Here is a 25,541-nt window from a genome sequence, read left to right as displayed (position 1 = left end):
TTCGAGTTAAAAGTTTATTTACTGCACTCATCTGGACTAAAGAAAATCATGATTTAAATGTGTATGTCTCGTCTAAATAACTAACGATAATTCTCTGATATGGCCGACAAGACGGGTGATCAAAAAGTCAGATCGAGCGTACCGGAAAACGAAATGAGATCAAATGAGGTCTCATTTCGTTAGTCTCATTTCGTTTTCCGGTACGCGGTACGCTCGATCTGATTTTTTGATCACCCGTCTTGTCGGCCATATTAGATATTCATCATTAGTTATTTAGACGAGACATACACATTTAAATCATGATTTTCTCTAGTCCAGATGAGTGCAGTAAATAAACTTTTAACTCGAAATGACCCCTAATGTACTAATGTATAACATAAGACACAGAAAAGAAACATTTATAATGCGTACACAGCTTTATTTTCTCATAGAACCACCGACCGCTTTCAATGGATTTTACCTGTTAGAGTGAATACACTCTACTGCACCGTAGGGGGGGCATGGCAGCTAAATATTTTTTAGTTGCTTGCAAGGTATCAGATTTGTTCTTTAAGAAATGAACCATTATTAAACCGGAATAATCGTCTACAAATCGTCTGAAGTTTTTTGCCCATCGGTTTCACGGAACCATTCAAGTCACAATGTACCAGTGATAGGATTTTTGTGGCCTTCTTGTTTGAGCATCTTGTTTTTGGTACCATTTTACCTTGTGTACAAATGTCGCAGCTTGTCAAGTTTTGTTTTTTTTTTTTTTTTTTTTTTTTAGTTTTTATTTTCATTCCGTCAACCACATTCGGCAACTTTTTGATATCTGGAATATTGCAGTGCCCAAGAATTTTATATCATGTCTGTAAATCATAGCAGGCGGTTTTTGATGGGACTACGCTGTTTAAATAATATAGTCGTCCATTTTCTTTAATATCGAATACATTTTCATTCGGGTACACCAGTTTTGATTTATTGGGGCTAGAGTTTATATTAGCACCTGATTTAATGGCGGCTTGTACAGAAAATATATTTTGTTTAAATTTCGAGATTAGAAGAGCGTTTTCTAGGATACAGAAACAAAGCTCACCTTTATTGTTCCTTAGCGATATTTTAGCATCGTCTCTCTTCAAAATGATATTGTTTACTCGACTGCCTTCGGCCAGCTCTGCTGGTGAAATTTTAACAAAAAAATAATTTTTATTTATTTATTATGTACCCATATTCAACATCTCGACATTTAGCGAAAGGGACGCACTCTTTGACCGGCCTTTTGCAGGTCACTTGCCTACTGTCGCCACTCCTTGTCCTCATGTCTTAATTCCCTTCCAGCAGTCTGCTACTCTCCCACCCTCTGGAGAGGGGGTGAGGAAGAGAGGAAGAAAGGACCTTTCCCCGTTTTCGTTAGTTCGAGTATCTCCGCCCTTCGGGGAAGAGTCTTTACTTTGTTCTCCGTCAAAAAGATTTTGACGTTAAATATAATGTTACTGGTCTTCTCCTTTAGAAAAAGACGTTTGTTTGGAACTCCATTGATAGTTACAAAACTTTCATCGTAATTTCATTCCCAGTTATTAAAAAACAACAAGGTTTTATCGACTGGAAAGTTAGTCTCAAAAAGACCAGCAGAAGAAGCCGGTTGTGTTTTGGGGATTTCGTTTCTGTAAAAGGCAGAAATTAATTTCGCCGGCTTGACGAGAAGATGAGCAGAATATCGGCCTATGTGACCGCCAGGAAAGAAAATTCCCTCTTTGTTCAAGGAACTTAGAAGACAATTCAACAGAAGTTTCCTTTACAGAACACCATTTTAAAAAAAAAAAAAAAGAAAAAAAAAACATTAATACCAGAATTTATCCCGTGTAAGGAAGACACAAAATCCTGGACAGTCTGAAAATACAGACGTAAGAATTATTTTATTTGTACATATAAAGCCTACCACAGCGGCTTTATGGTTGTCTTTTCTTTCCTTTGAATTTAAAGGTATCTGAGTCTTCACAAAGGAAAAATATTTTATCCCTTTTCTTCCATTTAAAGTCAAAGAGACTTAGTTTGAGATTCCCTTTCGAGAAAGAAAAAACAAACATTTTATTAAAATAAAGACTGAACTTAAAACAAGAACTATTTTCTGTTTTTTAAATGTTCTTTTCTTTTCGGCCTTTCTTACAAGTGTTATATTTTGAGTTTCATTAAAAGAGTCTTATTATACTTATGATGATGAATGTTCTTTTGTTTACATGTTAAGAAGTGTAAGAGTCTTAGGAGGGATGAAGAGAAAGTGTTATTATAGTGATGCTGTTGAGAGAGATGTTGTTGTAAGAGAGATTGTTCGTTTTATGAAGATTCATATATATTAAAAATGTTCTTTACTTAGAAGTGTTGAAAAAGAAACTCTTAGGTTAATAGATGTGTTACTATGTGAAGCTCTTTGAGTGAGGAGATAGTGTTCAGACAGTCTTCGTGTAGATATGAGATGTAGATTCACATTGTGGATATGAGATGTGTATGTTAAGACATTTTATAACATAAACATATAATAACAATTCACTTTACCTTTTTGTAAGAATCACAAACACAAGACGACGTTTTATCAAAACACATGATGGGTTTATTTCTTTACGACCGGCCGTGGTTTTCTCATCAAGAATTCAAAGCTTCACATTTTAGTTTCAAAGTGACCGTCTCGCTTCCTAGATATTCGAATTCCCAGACCCTCTCTGAGTTTCTCACTGACTGTCTCACTAACTAACTAACTCTCACTTCCTATATTGAGAAATCCATGCATGTCCGGCCTCGTGAGCAAAATTCACGTGTTTCAACATGCGCGACTTTGCACGTTTCCGAAATTATGATTTCCCAATAACCTATTTTTTCTTTGATGTTTTTACAAAGGAATTCAACCTACATATCTAATTTATTTAACCCATATTTTATTATCCACATTCTTTCTAACAATTGAATAGTTTATTTATTATTTATTTCATCAGAATTAACAATTTACTGGACATTTCATTTAAACCTATTGTTCTTTAAAACTTATGTCCAGGGTTCGATTTCTGCTTTCTCTCATTTTATTTTCATTTTAACTAATCTCTCTATTTTTATACTTACATGAAAAGGGGACAGCCCTTATCATGTAACACAAGTAAGAACTGTCGCTTTTTTTTTGTATTGTTTTTTTTTTATTTATTTATTTTAAATGTTTCTTACGGGTTTTTTTTTTTTAAACCCTAGCTTTGGGAAATAAAGGCAAAGCATAACTTTTATTTTAATAAATTTGGATCATTTTAATCATATTTCGGGTCTGTATTTCTGTTGCCCGTTTCTATTAGTTTCCCATTTCTGGAAATTTTTCTTTATACGGTTCTTTTTCCTTTCCCCTCCCCCTTTCAATTTGTTACCATGGAAAACGGATTTTGGTAACGACCCCAAAATTACGTTACTGCATATTGACTGTGAGGGTTAAAGTTTGGATCAAAATTGATGAATCCGATTTCTTCCTAATTACATGAACCTTTACTTTTGGAACGATCTTCGTATGTAAATCATACACTTAAATAAATGCTTAGATTTAAATGAATATCCGCCAGATAGCGCTTAATTTTTGTGCTCGTAATCGATAATAAAATCGTAATAGATAATAAAATGAAATCACTTATATTTTACTTATCGTATTTCCGAGGTAAAACGACATTACGAAAAACTGAAACATATTTCACATATATGATAAGAATTATACTTATCAGGCGAATTTTTTTTTTTTTTTTTTTTTTTTTTTTTTTGGTCGTCGATTGGCCGTTTCTATTCCGGAAATGAGCCGAGCATTCGCTATAAAAACCGACGGATAACGAAGAGCACCTATAATTTATTGAGAATCTCTTGAATTGGAAATACCTGATTAAAAACTCATGGTTCTTCTTCTACTATTAATGATATGTCTGTCTCCAGGCTGGGAAGGGGTCACCTCAGGTAAGAAAACCTTTTTTTTTTTTAAAACGTTTTCAATTTTCAGACCGTAAATTTAAAACAATTCTCGGTAAAGTCGTAAGCCTATCACCTCCTCCATCTCCGAAAATGAAATTCTACTATTTTTATGTGATTACATGCAAACATTTTGAAAAAGTTGGCGATAAAAAAAAAAGAAGAAAACAACAAAAAAAAATATTTTAGAGTTTAGAGTGGGTAATAAATTTTACATATAAATTTAAGGTAAATTGATCACCCGCATCCGGACGATATAGGGTTTTAAAGACACATAGCCAAACATATTTCAAGGGAGATAAATACATGGTCGTCAGTTGATCGAAATTTGAATTTTGGAAAAAAAAAAAAAAAGGTATGGTTCCTCCCCTTCCCTCTCAAAATAAATAATAAATAAATTCTAATTTGTTATGTGATTATATCTGTGTGTCACGAAAGCGTTGATGCTAGCAAGAAAAAATAAATTTAGACTTTAGATTTTTTTTTTTTTACTCACGTTCACCCCTAACAAGGCATGTCGCCACTTGGACGTAAGGGGTTACTACTTGGGACCATGCCTAGAAAAGATTAACAAGATGTTGGTTTACATTACATTTAAATTTCTGCATATCAGTACAGTCAGGGAAGCAGTTAGCAGGAAGGGAATTCCAAAGTGTAGCTGTTCGAGGGAAGAATCTATTAGAGTAGAAAGCTTTCTGGCATTTAGGGACCTCAACAGTGAATAAGGATCAATCTCGTATATATATTTTAACAGAAAATTATCAAACATTTTTTTAAGTGAGATGACTACACGGCTGTTCGTTTATCCAAGGTTGATTTTATACAACAAAGTCATAACTCGTTTAAGCTATCACAAAAAAAGTGTGTGTTTAGGAGGGGATAACAAGTGTAAACTCAGGTTATTTGGGCTTGACGGAAGGGCGGAAGTGGTGTGTCACAGCAGGGTGGCCATTATTCATAATATGGGTTCGTTAGGTATATCATATTTGTTTCCTCTTAAGGAGGTTTGGCACAAGGTCATGTTCGTCATGATATGGGTTCGTTAGTTTTCTCTTAGTTATCATCGTCGTTGACAGAACCCAAATACGAGTATACATTTTTGCTCATTAGGATTGAGTCAGTCCCAGCTACAAAATGTTTTAGGTGATCCACGAGGCGCAATTTTATGCACCACATACTTCAGATGTCACCATTCGCGGAGGAAACATGTGCTTGACATGCAGGTTCAGGAAGGCATCTTGCAGCAGATTGCCAGTACACCATCCACTATGACTATGCAGTTCATACAGCTTCGTACTTAGATAGCGTAGCTATTAAACGTGGCATAGTGATACGGGATACGAAAAGAGAAAGAAGCAACCTTAGTAGAAGTTACTGTTCACAATGATGGTAAGTTAAAAAGGGCTGAGAGGGAAAAGATAACGAAATACTAACGTCATGAAAAGAAATTGGAATCTTAGGAAGATCCCCATCATTCCAGTAATTATAGGAGCAACCGGAATCATGAAAACAAATTTTTAAACTACATTAACAAATACACACGGTGAACCAAATGCAAAAATGATTAAACAAATTTCATTTAAAGAGATGGCTAGAATCTTTTTAAAAAAAAAATCTCGGTTGGAATGTCTGAGCGAGAGAGTGAATTTTTGGCATCCTGTAGCATGTCCCATTCTTAGCTAGAACAAATTATCAGAACATTTTTTTAAAAAGGGGAAAGCATATACAGTTGATAGGGCATTCAATTTAATTTTTAAATCCCCGAATATAACATGATCTTTTAAGGTTCACTGTGAATACTAATATCTAAACAGTCCATTAACTATCAGAATTTATTCAGGGGTGCATCTTCCCTCCAGTGAATTAAACATACCTCCAGATACCAACCTGGAAATTCGGTGCAGTACATACAGCGTCTAAACTTACCAAATGGTTACCCATCTGATACTGGTCAGACTCGTCGTTGCTTAACTTTGATGATTTCGTGAGAATCGGTGTGACAACATGATCGTGCCGGAGTTATACACACTCGAAATTGATCTCCTACAAACTATGATCATGATCGAGATACCATTAAAAGTTTGCTATTGAAATTGGAATTTGAATCAAAATTTGTCTATCTAAGACTGGTCATATCTCTCTATATATTTCTATCTAAGACTGAACGGTAATCTCCAAAAATACCGTTAGGGCTTACAACATGGCCGCCAGAAGAGTCACGTGACCCGGTTGATCCAAAACATGAATCGCCGTATTACGAAACCGGAAAACGCAAATTTAAAGCAAACTTTGACAAACAAGCATAATAATTAAGTACAAAAACAGTTTTTCAATATCATAATAATAAATAATTTATTTAGAACGGTCATTTAATTTGTTTCTCAAAGTTTGCCTATTTTTATAACAACATTATATCAACAAAAAATTAAATACAAACAAATTGTGATTGTTTGTCAAAGTTTGCCTTCAAGGCTGCGTTTTCCATTTGCACGATTCATGTTTTGGATCAACCGGATCACGTGACTCTTCTGGCGGCCATGTTGTAAGCCCTAACGGTATTTTTGGAGATTACCGACTGAACATATATATCTATATAAAATTGATCACATATATCTATATATCTTTCAGAGACTGGTTATAGCTATCTATCTGTACATGTACATAAAAGTGGTAACATCTATCTGACTAGTAATATTTATCTAAGCTCATATCTATTTATCGATCTGTACATCCATCTAAGACCGGTCATATATATCAATATATATATATATATATACGTTTTATTTTTTATTACCGTATCTTTCTGTTAAGTTACATTATTGTTTCGGCTACACGGCCGTTTTTTTTTTTTTTTTGGCCGTCTGTAGCGTCCTCAAACTTTTACAGAAATGTTCGCTATTTTGGGATGAAAGAGTGGAAGAGTGAATGAGGTCAGGGTGAGGGGTTTGCATATTTGCTCTACAACAGTATTGAGCACTTTCTTCAATTTTTATTAATTACCATCTCCACTAAATATATATATATATATATATATATATATATATATATATATATATATATATATATATATAGAGAGAGAGAGAGAGAGAGAGAGATAGATAGATAGATAGATAGATAGATAAATAGATATAGATATTACAATAGAAAAATGCGAGCATAAAAAGTAATATGGTTAAGCTTAAACATGGAAAAGTAAAGGACAAGATATTCTAGTAAAAAATATAATAAATTTATAACTTAAAAGATTGCAGCATTAAGAATTGATTATATAATTAAAAAAATATGCTGCAATATTTTAAGTTATAAATTTATTATATTGTTTTAATAGAATATCTTTTCCTTTTCTTTTCCAGTTTTAACAACTAGTCCTTTACTTTTCCATGTTTAAGCTTAAACATATTACTTTTCATGCTCGCATATTTTCTATGTAATCCATGATTTTTTCAGGTTTGCAATAAATTTGCTTGTTCTTTGTTTAATTTCAGTCTGATTTTTTTTGCCCCCATAAACATAACACAACCATATGTAATAACAATGTACGGCACTCGTCTGCTTTCAATAAAATCTCCCCAATTATCTCCCTTTCATGTTTTCATTCTCTCTGTTTCACTTGCTCCTCTTTTCGTGAGAGTGATGAATTGATAGTAACAGTAGTCACTGAAGCGATGTCGTTGCTAAGGAAACCAGTCATAAAAATATTTGCTCACCTCCTTGCGTTTTTATACAATTTTTAACACCAGTAAATTCATCATAACTTTTCTTTTTTTTACTGAACGAAAATTGAAATTTTTTTTCATAATATAGCTGAGAAGGTGATCTATAAACTGTAATAATTGTTTGAAATTTGGTCGGGAAATGAGTGAGCGGTGAAGCTTTAAAGCAGTTCTAAATGACTAAAACTGCCCCTTAAGCATATATATATAACCCGGTAGTGTTTGAATGATATATATATATATATATATATATATATATATATATATATAGTCATCCACATACAGTACTGTTTCGCTGTTTCACAGCTCATCAGTTATATATATATATATGCATGAATCTATAAATATGTATCCATCTATTTATATACCTAAGACTCGCCATACCTATATATATATATATATATATATATATATATATATATATATATATATATATATATATATATATATATATATATATATATATACTGTATGTCGATGGCTACAAGTATATTTTAAGGCCCCCTCTTTGGGTAAAGCACTGTTGTAAATAATCTCACCCGCTACTTAATTGGCTGAAAAATGCGAAGCTCGTTGTTTGTTTGTTTACAAACAGGCGGTTTGAGCACTGTAAGAGTGGTGGCGGATATCTATTTAAATAGACATTCTGACGAGTTATTTGCGGGTGTCCCTTCTGTGGTCGAGTGGGAGAACTGCTGACTGTCAACACGACGGTTCTAGGTTCAATCCTTGGCTTGGGAAAGATGCTAGTCTAGCAGCACTGATGAGTTGTGATACAACGAAACAGGACTGTATGTCGATGACTACAAATATATATATATATATATATATATATATATATATATATATATATATATATATATGTGGGTGTGTGTATCTATTTATCTATGCACTTAACACTGTTTAAGATTGGTCATATCTGTCTATCTATTTGTACGCATCTATACATGTATCTATCTATCAATATATCTGAAACTGGTCATCTATTTATTTGTTTGCATCTATCTATAATTTTTTGTATCTATTTATCAATAGATCTAAGACTGGTCATATCTGTCTAAGACTGGTTATATGTATCTATATATCTTTATATTTAAATGACTGGTCATATCTTTCTATCTACTGTCCATAACTGATCAATCTATTGATCTACTATCTAAGACTAGTCATATATATCTTCAATCTAAAACTGGTCATTATATATATATATATATATATATATATATATATATATATATATATATATATATATATATATATATGTAATTATGAAACTCAAATGACCTTGTAACGGGTGTTGTAACCACACATCTGGTTTATGATTTCTGGTTGCGCATGCGTACATAAGCATAAACCCATAACAGCGTAAACAAATAAACACAAATCGCTACTTTTGCAGAATTTTATCTGCACACTGAAATATTAACGTTATTATTTAGAAATTATTATTTTACATGGGATTTGTTAACTATTTAACATGGGATTTGCAACTATTTTGTATTACAACTATACTGTCGCAATTTTCTTACAAATAAATAAACTTTGACCTGTTGACAGCCATAAGAACAATTTACAATGGCGATTTCTCCACCGCCTTCCTTTTTTTTCATTTATTCTCCATTTTTTAATACACCTTTTTTAAAAACATTCATACATTTTCTTCTACACTACCAACATAAATAAATAACCCCGAAAATATGTTTTTTTTTAATTTGTGTTACAAACAAATAATCAACGCGACAATAAAACCTATTGTTTTACTGTGTATGTTTTCAGTGTCCCAATTTTTTTTTTTTTTGCGTTTAAATTATCATAATAAACAATTGTTAATACTTTCTGCATTTTTTTTACATCGTTCATTTCTGTATTACGTTTAAGTGATTTTAATGCAATTTTCTTACAAATAAATTTACTTTAACCCGTTGACAACCATAAGAGGATTTTACAATGGCGATTTACCCACCGCCGTCATTTGTTTTTTTAAATTTATTCTCCATTTTTTAATACACCTTTCTTAAAAAACATTCATACATTTGCTTCTACACTGCCAGCATAAATAAATAACCCCGAAAATGTTTTTTTTTAATTTGTGTCACAAATAAATAATCAACGCAACAATAAAATGTATTGTTTTACTGTGTATGTTTTCAGCATTCCAATTGATTTTTTTTTCGCGTTTAAATTTAAAAATATATCAAAATTTGAATTTAACTTTAAGTATTATGGTATCTGTTCAGTGCACCTATAAGTATGGCAGACCACTTATAATTCAATGTCTAAGTTTTTTTTTTCAAAAATAAACAATTATAATAGAACGACTCATAGAAATCTATATTCCTTTTTCATTTTAATATACTTTCATAGAAATGTTTCTGTTATGTCACAAAAAACTATTTTCATTTCGTCACAAGTGTCACGCTCATACAATAATTCCATAGCTAATATAACATACTGACCCAACGGGTTACACGTAGTCTAGTAGTAACTAAAAATTGACATTCATTTTCATTTACACTACCAACATAAGTAACACCGAAAATATGTTTTTTTTTAATTTGCGTTACAAATAAATAATCAACGCGACAATAAAATAAATAAAAAGTTGCAGATAGATGAAGACCATAGATTGGAGCTCAGACGAGCACTTCTTATGGAAGCTCCATGTTTTGACAGCTTCTGGGTCTGACCTTTACTCTGATCTGAAAATGAAACACGTACATAAAATCCGTTGCCAAGGTAGCTGGAAAAATGATGGAATCATTCTACCGCTCCAGAAGATATCTCACTGCTGATACGATTCTTTACCTATATAAGAGCCAGGCACGTCTAAGGATGGAGTACTGTTTCCAGATCTGGGCAAAAGATACTAGAAACATCGTATCCTGCCTTGATAAACTTTGTAGCCTAGTGAGAGATGCCCTTTTCTCTTCTCTGCAACGTCTTTCCAACAGAAGAGACGTTGTGTCTGCTTTATCGTTATTTTCATGGCTAGTGCTCGTCTGAGCTCAGATATATGATAACCCTCACCAAACTTTCAGGAAAACAGTTATTTAATAAAAAAAAAACCCTATCAATAATTTCTCCCACTCTTTATCTGTACGTAAACCAAATTCCATGAACAAAGTTTCTTTCTTAGAACTGCACGTCTGTAGAATTCTCTTCCATTTCCCTGCTTTTCAGCTGACTACAATACGGTTGTCTTCAAGTCCAATGTAAACAAGTTCTTGATGAGCTGTTCCCTTAAATAATCCAATTTACCAAATTTCCACTACTAACAATTACTATGATATTGTCCCGTTGACTACTGTACACTCATTAACCTTTTTCCTCGAGTGGCCTCCGGGCCTTGGTAAGAGGTACCTCCTTTGTAAAAAATATATCTACAACTGGTCATATCTATGTATCTTTCTACTATCTAAAACTGATCATTACTTATTTATCTGCTATCCAGCTAAGACTGGTCATATCTAGGGCAACAGCATATTCTTTTCATTGTTTTGACTCTCGAGTGTGTATCCGTTGATAAAATGGAAAAGGTTGAAGAAGCCAACCATGCGTAAGAAGTCACTCATCTATGAATATATATGGTTTTATATAGAGTGATGTGGTTCTCGGTTGATTAATTGTGTCTAACTGTGTCGGATATATACTCAAGAGTAAAACCAATGAAACGAATATGCTGTTGTCATAGCCCTAGTCATATCTATATGTCTATCTATCAAATTACTATCTCAGAACAGTCATATCTATCTACCTTTCATTTATGACTGGTCATATTTATCTATCTAAGACTGGTCAGATCTATATATCTATTATAAATAGACTGGTCAGATCTATCTATCTATTCACTATCTATCTATCTATCCAGTTAGTTATATCTTACTATCTACTATCTATATAAGACTAGTTATATCTTACTATCTACTATCTATATAAGACTGATCATATTTATAGTTTTAGTTATATCTTACTATCTACTATCTATATAAGACTGATCATATTTATCTAAATAGTCATATCTATCTATTTACTATCTAAGATTGGTCATATCTAAATATCTATCTCCTATTTATCTAAGACTGGTCATATCAATCATCTTTTTATTTAAAACTGTTCATATTTATCTTCTACTATCTAAGACATGTAATATCTATATATCTCTGTACTATATATCTAAAACTGGTCATATCTATCTATTATCTAAGACTGAACATATCTATCTATCTACTATCTATCTAAAATTTGTCATAACAATCTATCTACTATCTACCTTAGACTGGCAATATCTTTCTTTTATCTATCTAGGACTAGTCATATCTAACTATCTATCTATATAAGACTGGTCATATGTATTTATCTACTATCTATCTTAGACTGGTAATATCTGTCTTCTATCTGGGATTGGTTACATCTATCTATGTTCTAAGACTAATCATATAGATCTATCTTCTGTCTATGTAAGACTGATCATATCTATCTACCAACTATTTAAGATTGATTATATCTATATATCTATCATTTACTATCTATCTAAGACTTGTCATCTATCTACTATTTAAGACTGGTAATATCTCTATATCTATTCATCTACCTAAAACTGGTATATCTATCTATCTACTATTTACGATTGGTCATATCTATCTATCAATCTATCTACTAGCTATATAAGACTGGTCATGTTTATATACCTATCTAAGACTGGTCATATATTTTCTTTTATAAAAAAGTCACCACTTAACAAGCCTTGAAGGGTACTCGAGAATAAGGGTTAATGAGTGCAAAGTGGTCACTGAGACAGCAACATAGTGATCGTTAGTGTTGGAAATTGATAAAAATTGATTATTTAAGGTGAGCTTCAACAAGAACTTGTTTACATTGGACTTTAAGACGACCATGTTGTAGTCATCCGGAAACCAAACTTTCACAAAAAGCACTTGTCTAGCTACAACCACTATCAATAATTTTCCCCACTCCCTATCTGTACTTAAATCTAAATGCAAATTCAATGAACATAGCTTCTTTTCTCACCTGTGGAACTCTGTTCTGCTGGCCTACTTAAATAATCCATTTCTAGATATATAGATATGATAGATATGATCAGTCTTAGATAGATATATAGATATGACCAGTCTTAGATAGATATATAGATATGACCAGTTTCAGGTATATTGATAGATAGATACGTATTTCCTTAAATAATCTAATTTCTACACCATTTCAACCATTAACTATTAATACGCTGTTGTCCCAGTGACTACCGTACACGCTTTATCTTCAAGTGGCTTTCGGGCATTGATAAGTGCTGACTCATGTAAAAAAAAAAAAAAAAAAAGCAAAAAAAAAAAACAGGCAAGCAGAACAGAATTCCGCAAGCGGGAAATTCTAGGAAATAAGCTTAGTTCATGGAATTTTTATTTAGATTTAGGCACAGATAGTGAAAGGAGAAATTGTTGACAGTGGTTGTAGATAGACTCATAGATTGTAGATAGATTTATAGATTGAAGCTCAGACGAGCACTTTCCATTAAAATAACGATAGCGCAGAGACAAGCGAACAATATCTCTTCTGTGGGGAAAAAAAGTTGCAGGGAAGCGAAAAGAACCTCACCTACTAGATTTTGAAGCCGGTTTTGAACTCTGTCCAGGTAGGATAGGGTCCTCCGAGCAGTTCCTCTCCAAATGTGGCAACAGTACCCCCATTTTAGGACGCATTTATCTCTTGTACAGGTAGAGAATTGCGCCAGGAGTGAGATGCATTTATAAAGACGTCTACGTAAGAGTCGTCAAACGCTAGAGGTCAATCTATTTTAAATTATTGTTTATGTCATACATTATTCATTGGCAACAGCAACCATATTTGTTCCTGAATCTCGCAAGAAAACTTTATTGGAACTTTTATACTCATCCAGAACATGGTGCAATTCTTCGCTTATTCTCGCACCTGTTTGTATGACAGGGCATGGAACAACTCCAAGCACATCTCTGCGCTATTAAAAGTCATTTGAAAGCCAATGATTTGTCAAACTCAGCAAGGGAGCATTATTTGTAGTAGCTGTTCCAATGTGTGTAATCAAAGAAATGCTGCTAATTTCATCAAGAGACGATTAAACTTCTGTTGTTTTTTTTTTTGTGCGTTTTACACAATATATATCTGAAATCATGTTTTTTTTTTTTAGTAAAGTACCTTTTTGATGGAATACTGAAATTTGAACAAAGTTTTGCAATAAGTTTATTAAATACAATATCAGGTGTTACAAAATATGGTTGAATATCAACAGCAATCATTTCTCTTATCAGATAATGTATCTCTTGTGACTTATGGTCATTGATATCCTAAATTTTCTTCTTGGCCAGTATTGATTCTATAATAGTTTTGTGTTTCGCTGGAGGCTCGTAGTTGCTGCTACTTGTTCCTGTAATGCCTGTCTCTGTGTTTCCTTTTCTTATCTGCAACTTTTGCTTCTGAATGAACTTTTCTAAGATGATTTAAAAAGGATTTTGCTGATTCACCACCTTTTGATATGATGGCTTGACATAACTTGCAGAAAAACGAATGCTTATACTTGGGATTGTACAAAAGCAATAAAAGTGATATATCATAGTTAACTGGTTGGTTAAGAAAAAAAAAAGTCAAAAAGGAATAAATTAAAGCCATTTGATTGGTTAAGAAAAAAACAAAGAAATTAAAGCCATTTAGCCGGTAAATCCTATTTCTCACTGTAATTGTAACCAAATGCAATAGCAGTTACTTTTCTTGCGTATTTGCTTCGGTTTTATACGATTTAAACTATTTTTAAGTCTTTTTTTTATTGCATCAGATTGCGTAATTGGCAGTTTAAAGACGTTAAAATTACTTGCAAATTTTTTTCATTACTTTGAAGATTATGCAAATAATAGACTTTTTAGCATATTAAAAACAGTCATAGTTTGAAGTTTATTTGTATCGAATATTTGTACTAAGTTTTTTCCCTATATTTTTAATATTTTATAAGGCATGTTCTTCGTATATCTGCGACGCCATATTAATTTTTCATTTGTTTATGTTTTTGTTTTTTTGTGACGTTCAAATCAAATTTCGTTCGTTTTATTCAGTGTAAAACAAATAATGTTTATATGCGACTTAAACCCTGATCCTTCCTCTTCAATATATGGTAAAAATTATGATGAATTAATTCTATTTTACTAGTTTTACTTATATTTTTTGTGATGGTGTCGACAATTAGTGTCATACTATTGAGGACGCACCACTACTGCTTGGAATAATGCACTATTCCATGATATCACTTTTGTCCGTGACGTAACTTCAAAGTAATGAGGACCAGTTTACAAAGTCAGTCAAAGCGAGTCAAGATATAGCTCAATTACCTCTTTCATGTATTTTCGTTAATACTTTATATATACTATATTTAATTAACTGTTACTGTGTCTTTCTTGTCAATTATTCAAATGCTAATAACACAACACTGGCGAACGAGAATTCAGACTTATAAGAAACTCAGAAACAGCTGTTTGGTGACGAGAAAATTTGAATTTGTTATATCCCGTTTTGACGGTATATAATAACATGACAAAATACGCCGAGTTGAATGCGTAACAAAAAGGTTTATTCGTACTTCGAAATAACACACAATACAAAATGGCTGCTCGCCTTGAAGTTGATATACGCGTAAATGAAGGTAAAGGAAAAAGGTAACTTAACTTGTGTGAGCGGAACGCTCGTCCTGGGAGCTTGGTTAATCCTGACTACACTTGGAGAGTGTAAGCCGCGAGACGGTCGGGCTAGTGCGTACCACTGAACTGACTCTAAGACAATTCAAGACGCTCTTTTATACACCGTTTTGTATCCGGTGCTATCCTTAATTATGTCCCTTATAACACCTCCCCCTGAAGCTGAAATCTTCCCGATTTTAGCTTTAATATCGCTTCCGTTTAGGATCAGGACTTAAACGCCTGACGACTTTCCTTTTACGTGTGCTCTTCCTTTTGGTCAGAGTTTCCTTTGATAAAGAATTCTGTTCAGCCCGTGCGGTATGTTCAGGGGATACATTCATGGGTCCATGTATACCCACCGGTTTTGGAATGTCAAATGTGTCGCACAACGTTTCCATTGGAATTTCCTCTGTATTTTCCGAAATTCTGGAACGGATTTGATTAACATGTCTTTTACAGACAAAACTGGGACCTTGAATAGTATAGACCATGTTCCCAATTCTTTTCTTAACAATACCGTCCACCCAATGATTTTTTCCATTCTGAAAATTTTTAAAATAAACTTTATCTCCTGGGGAATAGCACTTTACATTAAAGTTTTCTTTTCTGGTAACTTTCTTTTTATCCGGTAGAAGTCTATCGAAAATGGATCTAATTTTTCTGGCGAACATAAGTTCTGCAGGGGATGAATTTACATCATTGTTTGGATTTGGGGTTACTCTGTAGATCGCTAGAAATGTTTGTATTGTCCGCTCATCTGTGTCAATGTTCATGTTTTTCCTTAATGCCCGCTTAAACGTGTCCACAAATTTTTCTGCCAACCCATTCGACCTAGGATGGTAAATAGGCGTCGTGATGTGCTGTATATCCAGTGAGTTGCAGAATTCTCTAAATTCGTAACCTGTGAATGCTGTACCATTGTCACTCACTATGGTCTTTGGTACACCAAACCGGCTGAAAATTTCGTCAAGTGCACTTACAGTATTCCTTGCTGTTGGATGTCTGATCTTGAATATCTCCGGCCATTTGGAGAAAGAGTCCACTACAATTAAGTAAAAAAAAACCTTTTAGGGGTCCGGCATAATCAATATGCAGTCGTGACCAGGGCAAGTCCGTCTTCGGCCACGGGGTCGTTTTTACAGGCGGATCTCGGGCTGCTAACTGACATCCTTTGCACGCTTTGACACAGTTTTCCACCTCTTTATCCATACCAGGCCAATATACGTAAAGGGATTTCATCCTTGAAATGCCAGGATGACCTGTGTGAAATTCGTTTAGCATTCTTTTTCGTAATACCTGTGGAATTACGATTCTATCGGCATACATAAGCACATCTTCGCAAATGGAAAAAGGTGTAATTTCTCTTGCCATCTTATTTCTTTCCGTCCGTCCTACTTGATTTTTCATTTGCTTTATAAAAACGTCTTTTGCAGCTTCTCTTTTAATCTCTTCTAGAGTTACCGGGAGTTCACGGATCATATTGCATATTGAATTTGAGCATTCGCTTTCATCTTTAAGAGCTGCAATTACCGTCTCTTCGAAACTTTCATTTCTTTTTGGAATCAACCTTGACAGTGCATCCGCGTGTCCTAACTTTTTTGATGACACATGCTCCATCTTAAACTGATAGTTTAAGAGAGTTACAGCCCATCGCTGTAGTCGATTTGCAGTATGCGTAGGGATGCCTTTCTTCGATCCAAATATCGTGATTAGTCGTTTATGATCCGTCTGTAATATGAAGTTTCGTCCATGGAGAAAACGGTTAAACTTTTTGACTCCAAATATTATTGAGAGCCTCCTTTTCAATCTGGCTGTAGTTTTTCTCAGCTGCAATCAAAGTTCTTGACGCGTGAGAGATTGCTTTTGTTGTTCCATCCTCATACTTGTGGAGTAATGCAGCACCAACTCCGTAATCACTGGCGTCCGTTGCTAGTACAATCTCTTTCTCTGGATCGAAATGTGCTAATGCCAGATCTGATAGTAAACATTTCTTAATTTTCTGGAAAGCAGATTCACATTCCTTTGTCCAATTCCATCTACTGCCTTTTTTTTTAGTAGCTCGTTAAGAGGAGCTCTCAAATTATGTACATTAGGGATGTATATCGCATAATATTGTACCAATCCCAGAAATGACTGTAGTTTTGATACTGAGTCTGGGGCAGGCATCTTATCAATTGCTTCGGTCCGTTGTGGATCTGGCCTTCGTCCATCTTCGTCAATTATTTGACCCAGGTATTTGATCCTTTTCATGAAGAAATCGCATTTCTCCGGACTCAATCTGAAACCAAACCCCTCTATTCTCTTAAGTACTTTTCTCACGTGCTTCTTGTGCTCTTGCAAATTACTGCTCTTTATCAAGATATCGTCAAGGTATGCCATCGCAAATTCCAACCCTGCGAGCATCGTATCCATTATCTGTTGAAACAAAGCAGGGGCGACCTTTAAGCCAAAAGGAAGCCTCTTTAGCTTGAAGATACCCTTGTGCGTATTAATGCACAGGTACTTTGAACATTCATCATTGACCTTGATTTGCAAGTACGCGTCTGAGAGGTCTATCTTGGAAAAATTTTTTCCTCCGTTTAGTTTTGAGAATATATCTTCTGCCGACGGAAGGGGATAATTGTGGTCCTTTAAACAGTCATTAAGGCCTGTTGAGAAGTCCGCACAGACCCTGATTTTGTTATTTTTTTTCTTCACATATACCGTCGGGCTGGCCCAATCCGTATGGTCAACTTTTTCAATAACCTCTAACTGTTGAAGTCTTTCCAACTCCTTCTCGATTGCGTCCATCGATGAAAACGGTACATTTCTTTTAGGTTTGAACACTGGGGTGGCATCTTTCTTTACTTCAAATTTGGCTTCTACTTTCACACAATGTCCAAGTCCTTCAGCAAAAACCCTTGGAAATTCTGCTTTTACATCGTCCAGAAAGTCTTCCACTTGGTTTGCTTTCTCTGTGTTCAACCTATTACAAAAAGAATTAACTGGTCGCTCCCATAAGTTAAACAGGACAAACCAATCCACTCCAAACAGACTTGTGTTCCTCCCTGGAACCACGTACACTTTGGACGTGCGTGTCTGACCATCAAATGTCACGTTGCACCTCAGTTCTCCTTTAAATTCTAACTTTTTGCCGCACATACTCCTCGCCATCTTGCTGGTTTCCATTAGTTCGGGTCGACCGATCCTTCTCCAGATATCTTCATCTATGATGCTGATGTCCGAACCACTATCCAGGAGTAATGTTACAGGATGTCCATTTATGTGAACACTGACATACTTACGCCTTTCGCAACTTTTCTCTTTCCTTGTGCGAAGCGCATTCACTTTGTCAGTCTTTCGTTTTTTCTTCTGGTCACAGTACGTTCCCTTGTGGCCTTTGAACCCACATTCGTAACATATCTTATTCCTGAACCAGCAGGTCTTTTTGGTGTGTCTCGTACTTCCGCAACATTCACAATTTTGGTACTTGTGCATTCTAGGGGTCCTTTGTTCTTGGGTCTTGTAAGTTCTAGGGGTCCTTTGCCTTTTTACATGTTGTACCTTGTAAACGCTTTTTTCTTCAATGCGGGTGTTGTCTCTCTTGATATTAATGAGACGTTGACATTCCTCGGTAACTTTTTGTAAAGTTATATTTGGGTCCGACTCCATAATTGTCAGGATCCGGGATCTGATATCTTTGTCCCTTGGTTCTGTGAGTCCCTGTACAAATATTAAACATTTAAATAAATCCGCAGAAATTTCATTTAATTTAAATGATTCACATAAGCAATTTACAATACAAGCATACTCTAAATAGTCTTCAGATTCCGATTTCTGTAAATTCAAACATTTATATCTAGAGTGGAAAAGGCTATCTCTTTTATCAAATATTCTAGACAACGTATTAATTGTCTCTTCAAAGGTCACTTCCTCCGGTTTTTTGGGTAAAATTAAGTTAGCGTACTTAGTGTTTTCGTCAGTACCCAGTTTTTGGAGCAACAGCGTGACTTTTTCTTCGTCGGTCCAATCCGAACACCTCTTTGTAAAAACTGTTTCATACCTTCTATAGTATGCTGGAAATGTAACGCCAGTATCGGGAGAGTAGTGAAATTCCGACAAAGAATTTGAAATACCTTCTGCAGAAAAATTCGTTTTTTTCTCAGTTGTCGAGGTTTGAATTAATTTTTCCAAATTCTTTTGTTGAGTCGACATTTGGCGTTGAAGTATTTTTGTTTGTTCTTGTTGTGCCTCTAAAGTTTTTTGTGTCATTTCTTGCTGTTGTTGTTGCAGCTGTTGTTGTTGCACTAAGAATTGTTGTGTCATTTTTGACTGTTCCTGAACGCTAAGAATTAGCACTTTCGTCAACTCAGCCAATTGTTCCATATTTAAAAAAAAATGTCTTTCTAAAATTTACAACAATGATTCCACAAAATTTGGTAAGTATACGTTTTTCGCCAATTAGCAACAAGTCTTGCAAGAATAAATGTTTCCACACAGTTCATACAATTTAGCAAAAGTAATTCTGCCTCAACGTAATTTTACACAATAATACTTTTCAAATTTACACAACGAATAATGCCCGAAAAAAAAACGTAATCCAAAGATGCCGGGTTCGAATTCCGCCTGCGTTCCTCACATATTTTTTTCTTCAAAAAATATAAATAAAGTTCACTTTACCTTGTCAATATCTTTCAAGTACAATTTTATTACCTTTCCGAGAGTTCATATCGGAGAAATCCGTACTTTATGTAAGACAATTTCGAATAGTTCTTTGCCGTACGTGTTCAGTAACGAAATCCTTGTAAATTTGAATAGTACACAGTCCTATTAGTACGGTAATTTATCTCTGTTAAGAGATAAGAATCATCCTTGTCGCCAACTGTTATATCCCGTTTTGACGGTATATAATAACATGACAAAATACGCCGAGTGGAATGCGTAACAAAAAGGTTTATTCGTACTTCGAAATAACACACAATACAAAATGGCTGCTCGCCTTGAAGTTGATATACGCGTAAATGAAGGTAAAGGAAAAGGTAACTTAACGTGTGTGAGCGGAACGCTCGTCCTGGGAGCTTGGTTAATCCTGACTACACTTGGAGAGTGTAAGCCGCGAGACGGTCGGGCTAGTGCGTACCACTGAACTGGCTCCAAGACAATTCAAGACGCTCTTTTATACACCGTTTTGTATCCGGTGCTATCCGTAATTATGTCCCTTATAACAGAATTTTACACCAAAATAACTTGTCAGTGACTATTCGAAATAGCTCACGCTAGGACCCATTAAAGAAGAAAAATGCATGTAAACTGTGACGTCAATACGGAAAAGTTGGACAAAGTCGTAAGTAAACCCTCTTAGTTTCTTTACAAAAAAAAAAAAAGTTAAACAACTGTAAACCAAACGTTTTTGGTAATTTTTTTTTATTATTATAGTTTTTGTTTCTGAAAAAAAAAAAAAACCCCGACTTCTGTTCGTTGTGTAGTTTGTAGAGGACTAGGATATATATAAATCCTAATCTCGTTACAAAAAAAAATAATGAAACGGATGGAAAGAAGGAAAAAAAAACTCAATTGATAGATAAGATAAACGTGTCGTTTATTTACTGCTGAAAGAATGAATGTTTTAGATACAACACGTGTTCATGTCCGCACGGGTGTAACCATCGTTTGTTGCGGGACTGGTGGTGTGGAAAGAAAAGGAAATGTGTGTTCATCTCACTATCGTGTGTTCGCGCGTGGGTAGTGAAGTGAGTAATATAGTAGAAATGAGAATGATAGTCCAGCGTGTAGACAAAGACAAAGGATAGAGGTTTAAGCTGTACGCCATATTAGCAGTCAGCTACGCGAAGGTATTCTCAGGGACAAGTTGTGTAAATATAGAGAGAAAGAGTGAGCATGTCAATCCAGTTCATGGAGAGAGAAAGCGTATAAAGTGTACGTACTGTTTGTTAGCCTTTTGTCCCACATAGTAGCAAGCGGCGTGAGGTACGCGCGTGCGCGCGCCTGCCGAAACGGCGGTGGTTGGTGCGCCGACCACTCACCTCGGAAGGCGAGATGGAAAAGGAAGATGCTGCTTATTGCTCTTGCTTTTATACTTGTTTCCGGTGGTCGTTTGCACATGTGTGGATTTCCTTTGAAAGGAAAGTGACGTCGTCCATCTGTGCGTACGTTAGCGTGTGTGTGTGTGTGTGTGTGTGTGTGTGTGTGTGTGTGTGTGTGTGTGTGTGTGTGTGTACACGTGAATGTGAGTGTATGTACTCGAACGTGAATATATGTACGTGTGTGGACGTGGGGGCGTATGTTTGTGTGCGCGTATGTATATGACAAGTAATATAGCTTGAAATGTGAACGTGTGTTTTTGTGTGAGACTAGAAAAGACTCGCGCAAGTTTGAACTTTTGTTATTTGTGGCAAAGGAAAAAGAAATAAGAAAAACAAAAAACGTTGTGCTGTACTTTGTGAAGACAAGAAAAAGAATTCATTTAAATTCGTAATATAACTGTCTGCTTTTTATGCAAATTAGGCTTTTCAGCTTGAAATAAAAAACACAACTGTCCTTTTGGAAGAACAGAACTGTTCATTTTCAAAGGTTTGTCTAATTTTGCGCACGTGTTCGCAGTTGACTTGTTCGTTGCAAACTGAAGTTTTTAAATTGTTTAAGTTTTTATTTCTCCTCGAGTTTGAATTTTTTTTTCTTTTTCTAAATGTCACATCTATTTTTTCAAACTACGATATCTCTTCTAAAAATATTGTTATTATGGGTAATTGTTATTGATTTGAGAAAACTTCTAGTAAATAATAATAATAATAATAATAATAATAATAATAATAATAATAATAATAATTCTTTTGTTTTCCAACAGCCCCCCTGGAGCGAGTTTGTAAAATAAAGCCAACAGATGTCATCTTTGTTCTGGACGCTTCCTCAAGTATAAGGCCTTCGGATTTCAAAACGATGATCGATTTCGTGTTAAGATTCGTCGACAGCACGACGGTGACAAGTCAAAATGGAACTCACATTGGAATCTATACATTTGGAACCGGCTTTAAAAATGAGATTCAACTCGCAAGGTTCCAAGACAAGGGCGCCTTAAAATCGGCCATAATGTCCATCCAACAACTGGGTGGGATGACCAACACGCACTTGGTGTTGGACGATGTCCTGAGAAACGGCCTCGGCGCCAGAGCCGACGCTCGCCCAGACGCCCAGAAAGTCGTTGTGGTCATCACCGATGGAGAGTCGGTCATTCCGGACAAGACCAAGATGGCGGCGACAGCTTTGAAAGACGCCGGCGTTTTTATGTTCGCCATTGGTGTAGGACAGAAAACCGATGCAAACGAATTGATGGCCATCGCCTCCAGCTCAGAAAATATGTTCATGGTTGATAATTTCCAGGCTTTAAAACAGATTGACAAACAAGTGAACAACGTTATTTGTGAACAGAAACAAATCAGTAAGTATGACTTTTACTTCGTTTTATTGTACTATTGCACTTTACCATCAATGAAGTTTTGGTATCGATATGTCTGAAGGCGAAATTATTAATTCTCTTAATAATGGAGACTTCGTATCTGTTTGTCTGAAGGCGAAATTATACTATTACTTCCATTAATAATAGAGATTTGGTATCTGTCTGCCTGAAGGTGAAATTATACTATCAATTCTGCAAATAATTGCGATTTGGTATATGTTTGCATGACAGCTAAATTATATTATTATTCCTATTTATAGTGGAGATTTAGCATCCGACTGTCTAAAGGCGTAATTATATTATTACTTCTATATACATTTGGTATGACAATAACATTTAACCGGTGAGTATTATTTGGTTGCGGAATGTCCTGTGAACGGCAACCAGCTCCCTGATATCAAACGATGTGCACATTCTTTACATCAAGGGGGTCGATATGGCATCGACTATAACCGACTGGCATGGGTCACTTTTTGAGTCTTCTGCACGTCGTTACGGGCAACGTTTCCATCATTGGCATTAAAAGGCAGGGACCGCACACTGAAATTTAATGTTTGTATAAAAATAGGGAACAAATGTATTTTCATAAAAAATATATAATTTATTTAACATTTAACACTGGCGGAGCACATTTAAATTAGGTGATTGTCGACCCACGTCCGTCGCCACTTGCGACTAGACCAAACTACTACACATCTGCTTTCGACGAAGTCCAACGCCTCGACTGTTTTAAAACAATACAATTATAATTCAATTATCTCTTTCAATGAAGAAAGAAAATGAAAGGGAGAAATAGAGAAAGAAAGAAAGAAATATATGTTTTAACGCACTTTTTTTTTTTCAAATTCAGCTACCCGCAAGCAAGGCTGACCTATGTCCTAGAGTCTCAGATGATTTTGATATCGCCGAATTTTATAAACACCTGCCAGTATAACCCGGTTGATATATTCTAACATTTTGAAAATCTCATAGCGCCCGCATGACACGCGTGTACTTCCCCACAAGTACAGAACAAGCTGTGCACAAGGTTAATTAATGTAGAAGCCCTAGCTTCCCCAAAAAAGGAGCTTCTTCATTGTGTCATTGAGAGTTGGTATCTGTCTGTCTGAAGGTGGAATTATATTATTACTTCTATTAATAATGGAGATTTGGTATCTGTCTGAAGGCGAAATTATACTATTAGTTTTATTAATAGTGGATGTTTGGTATCTGTCTGTCTGGAGAAGAAATTATATTATTATTCTATTAATTGTACTTCTAATAATAATGGAGATTTGGTAACATTTTCTCGTGTATTCATGCCAAACTATATTGCGTGAGAATATCAAGTTGAGTAGGGTTTTTTTTTTTTTTTGTATTTTTTGTTTCTTGTTATTTTAATTTCGTGTCTTTTGTTTTCTTTGTCAGATCTGAATTGTAAAACAATCCACACTGATGTGATTTTTGTGCTGGATGCTTCCTCAAGTATCAAACCGTCAGATTTCACAAAACAGCTGCAATTTGTAAGCAAATTTATCAAAGATTCGAAGACAATCGGCAAGCAAGGAACGCAGGTGGGCATCTACACGTTTGCCGACACGTCGTTCATGAATTTTCCTCTTGGCATCTACCAGGACAAAGCATCAATGTTGCTTGCCGTGCAACACATCCAGCAGCTGAACGGGATGACCCAGACACATCTCGCCCTGGAAGGTGTTGCAAAAGAAGGCTTCAGCTTGGCGTTTGGTGGACGCAAAGATGCACAGAAAGTGGTGGTCGTCATCACGGACGGTCAGTCGGTGCAACGTGAGAAGACCATTAGCGCAGCCAAGGAACTTCGTAAGCTACATATTCACACGTTTGCTATTGGAGTCGGCCATAAAACCGACAAGAATGAACTGGAGAAAATCGCCTCATCCAAGGAAGATGTCTTCTCTGTACTCAACTTCTCTGAACTAAAAGATTTGGAAACATCCATTAACCAAATTGTTTGCCAAAAGCCAAGTACGTGTTTTATTTTTTTCTCGTGTTCACTCCTTACAAAGCATATCACGACTTCGACGTAAGGGGCGACTATTTGGGGCCATGTCTAGTAAAGATTAACAAGATATTTGTTTATGTTACATTTAAACTTGTGCATATCGGTACAGCCAGGAAAGCAGGCAGCAGGAAGGGAATTCCAAAGTCTAACTGTTCGAGGGAAGAAACTATTAGAATAGAAAGCTTTCTGGCATTTAGGGACAACAACAATGAAGGGGGGGAGATCTTATTGCTAAGCATGTTTGTTGGGGATATGTACGTCGAGGGGGGTACAAGTGAAACGAGTTCATCAGTACACATTCCATTAAAATATTTGTAAAACAGGCACAGTGATGCAACATTGTAGTGATGGGACAGGGTCTGGAGCTTAGTTGATAAAGTGGAACCGATTAGATTGACAAGTCTTTTTTGGACTTTATCTAAGAGGGAGAGACTAGTGGTAGATGCACCAGCCCAGATGTGGCAACAATACTCCATGCATGGGTGAATGGTGGCTTTGTAAAGGTACAGGATACTCTCAGGCGTGAGTAGTTTTTTAGCTCGATAGAGAGAACCCACATTCTTTGCAGCAGCCTTTGCAATGTCCTCTATGTATTTGTTCCAGTTCATATTGCCCGCAAATGTTAGGCCAAGGAGTTTGAAGGTGGAATTCTCAGGTAGGGTGCTATTTGTCATGGATATAGGGGG

At 35.2% G+C, this 25,541-nt stretch overlaps 1 protein-coding gene across 1 annotated transcript in view; it reads left to right on the top strand.

Moving 5' to 3' along the window:
* Nucleotides 1-3,817: 3,817 nt before the first annotated feature.
* LOC145258322 (collagen alpha-6(VI) chain-like) overlaps nucleotides 3,818-25,541 on the top strand; it is a 55,285-nt gene continuing 33,561 nt past the window's right edge. Inside the window, exons 1-3 of the mRNA XM_080116416.1 lie at nucleotides 3,818-3,948; nucleotides 22,227-22,817; nucleotides 24,243-24,818. Of these exons, the coding sequence (XP_079972542.1) occupies nucleotides 3,888-3,948; nucleotides 22,227-22,817; nucleotides 24,243-24,818 (1,228 nt within the window). The 5' untranslated portion in view covers nucleotides 3,818-3,887. The remainder of the gene's footprint in view (nucleotides 3,949-22,226; nucleotides 22,818-24,242; nucleotides 24,819-25,541) is intronic.

Source organism: Euprymna scolopes, chromosome 33 (genome assembly GCF_053919585.1).
Source record: "Euprymna scolopes isolate OS-2025 chromosome 33, ASM5391958v1, whole genome shotgun sequence".
Lineage (NCBI taxonomy): Eukaryota > Metazoa > Mollusca > Cephalopoda > Sepiida > Sepiolidae > Euprymna > Euprymna scolopes.
Note: the sequence above shows the minus strand (reverse complement) of the source record. Positions and strands in the feature narration are given on the sequence as shown.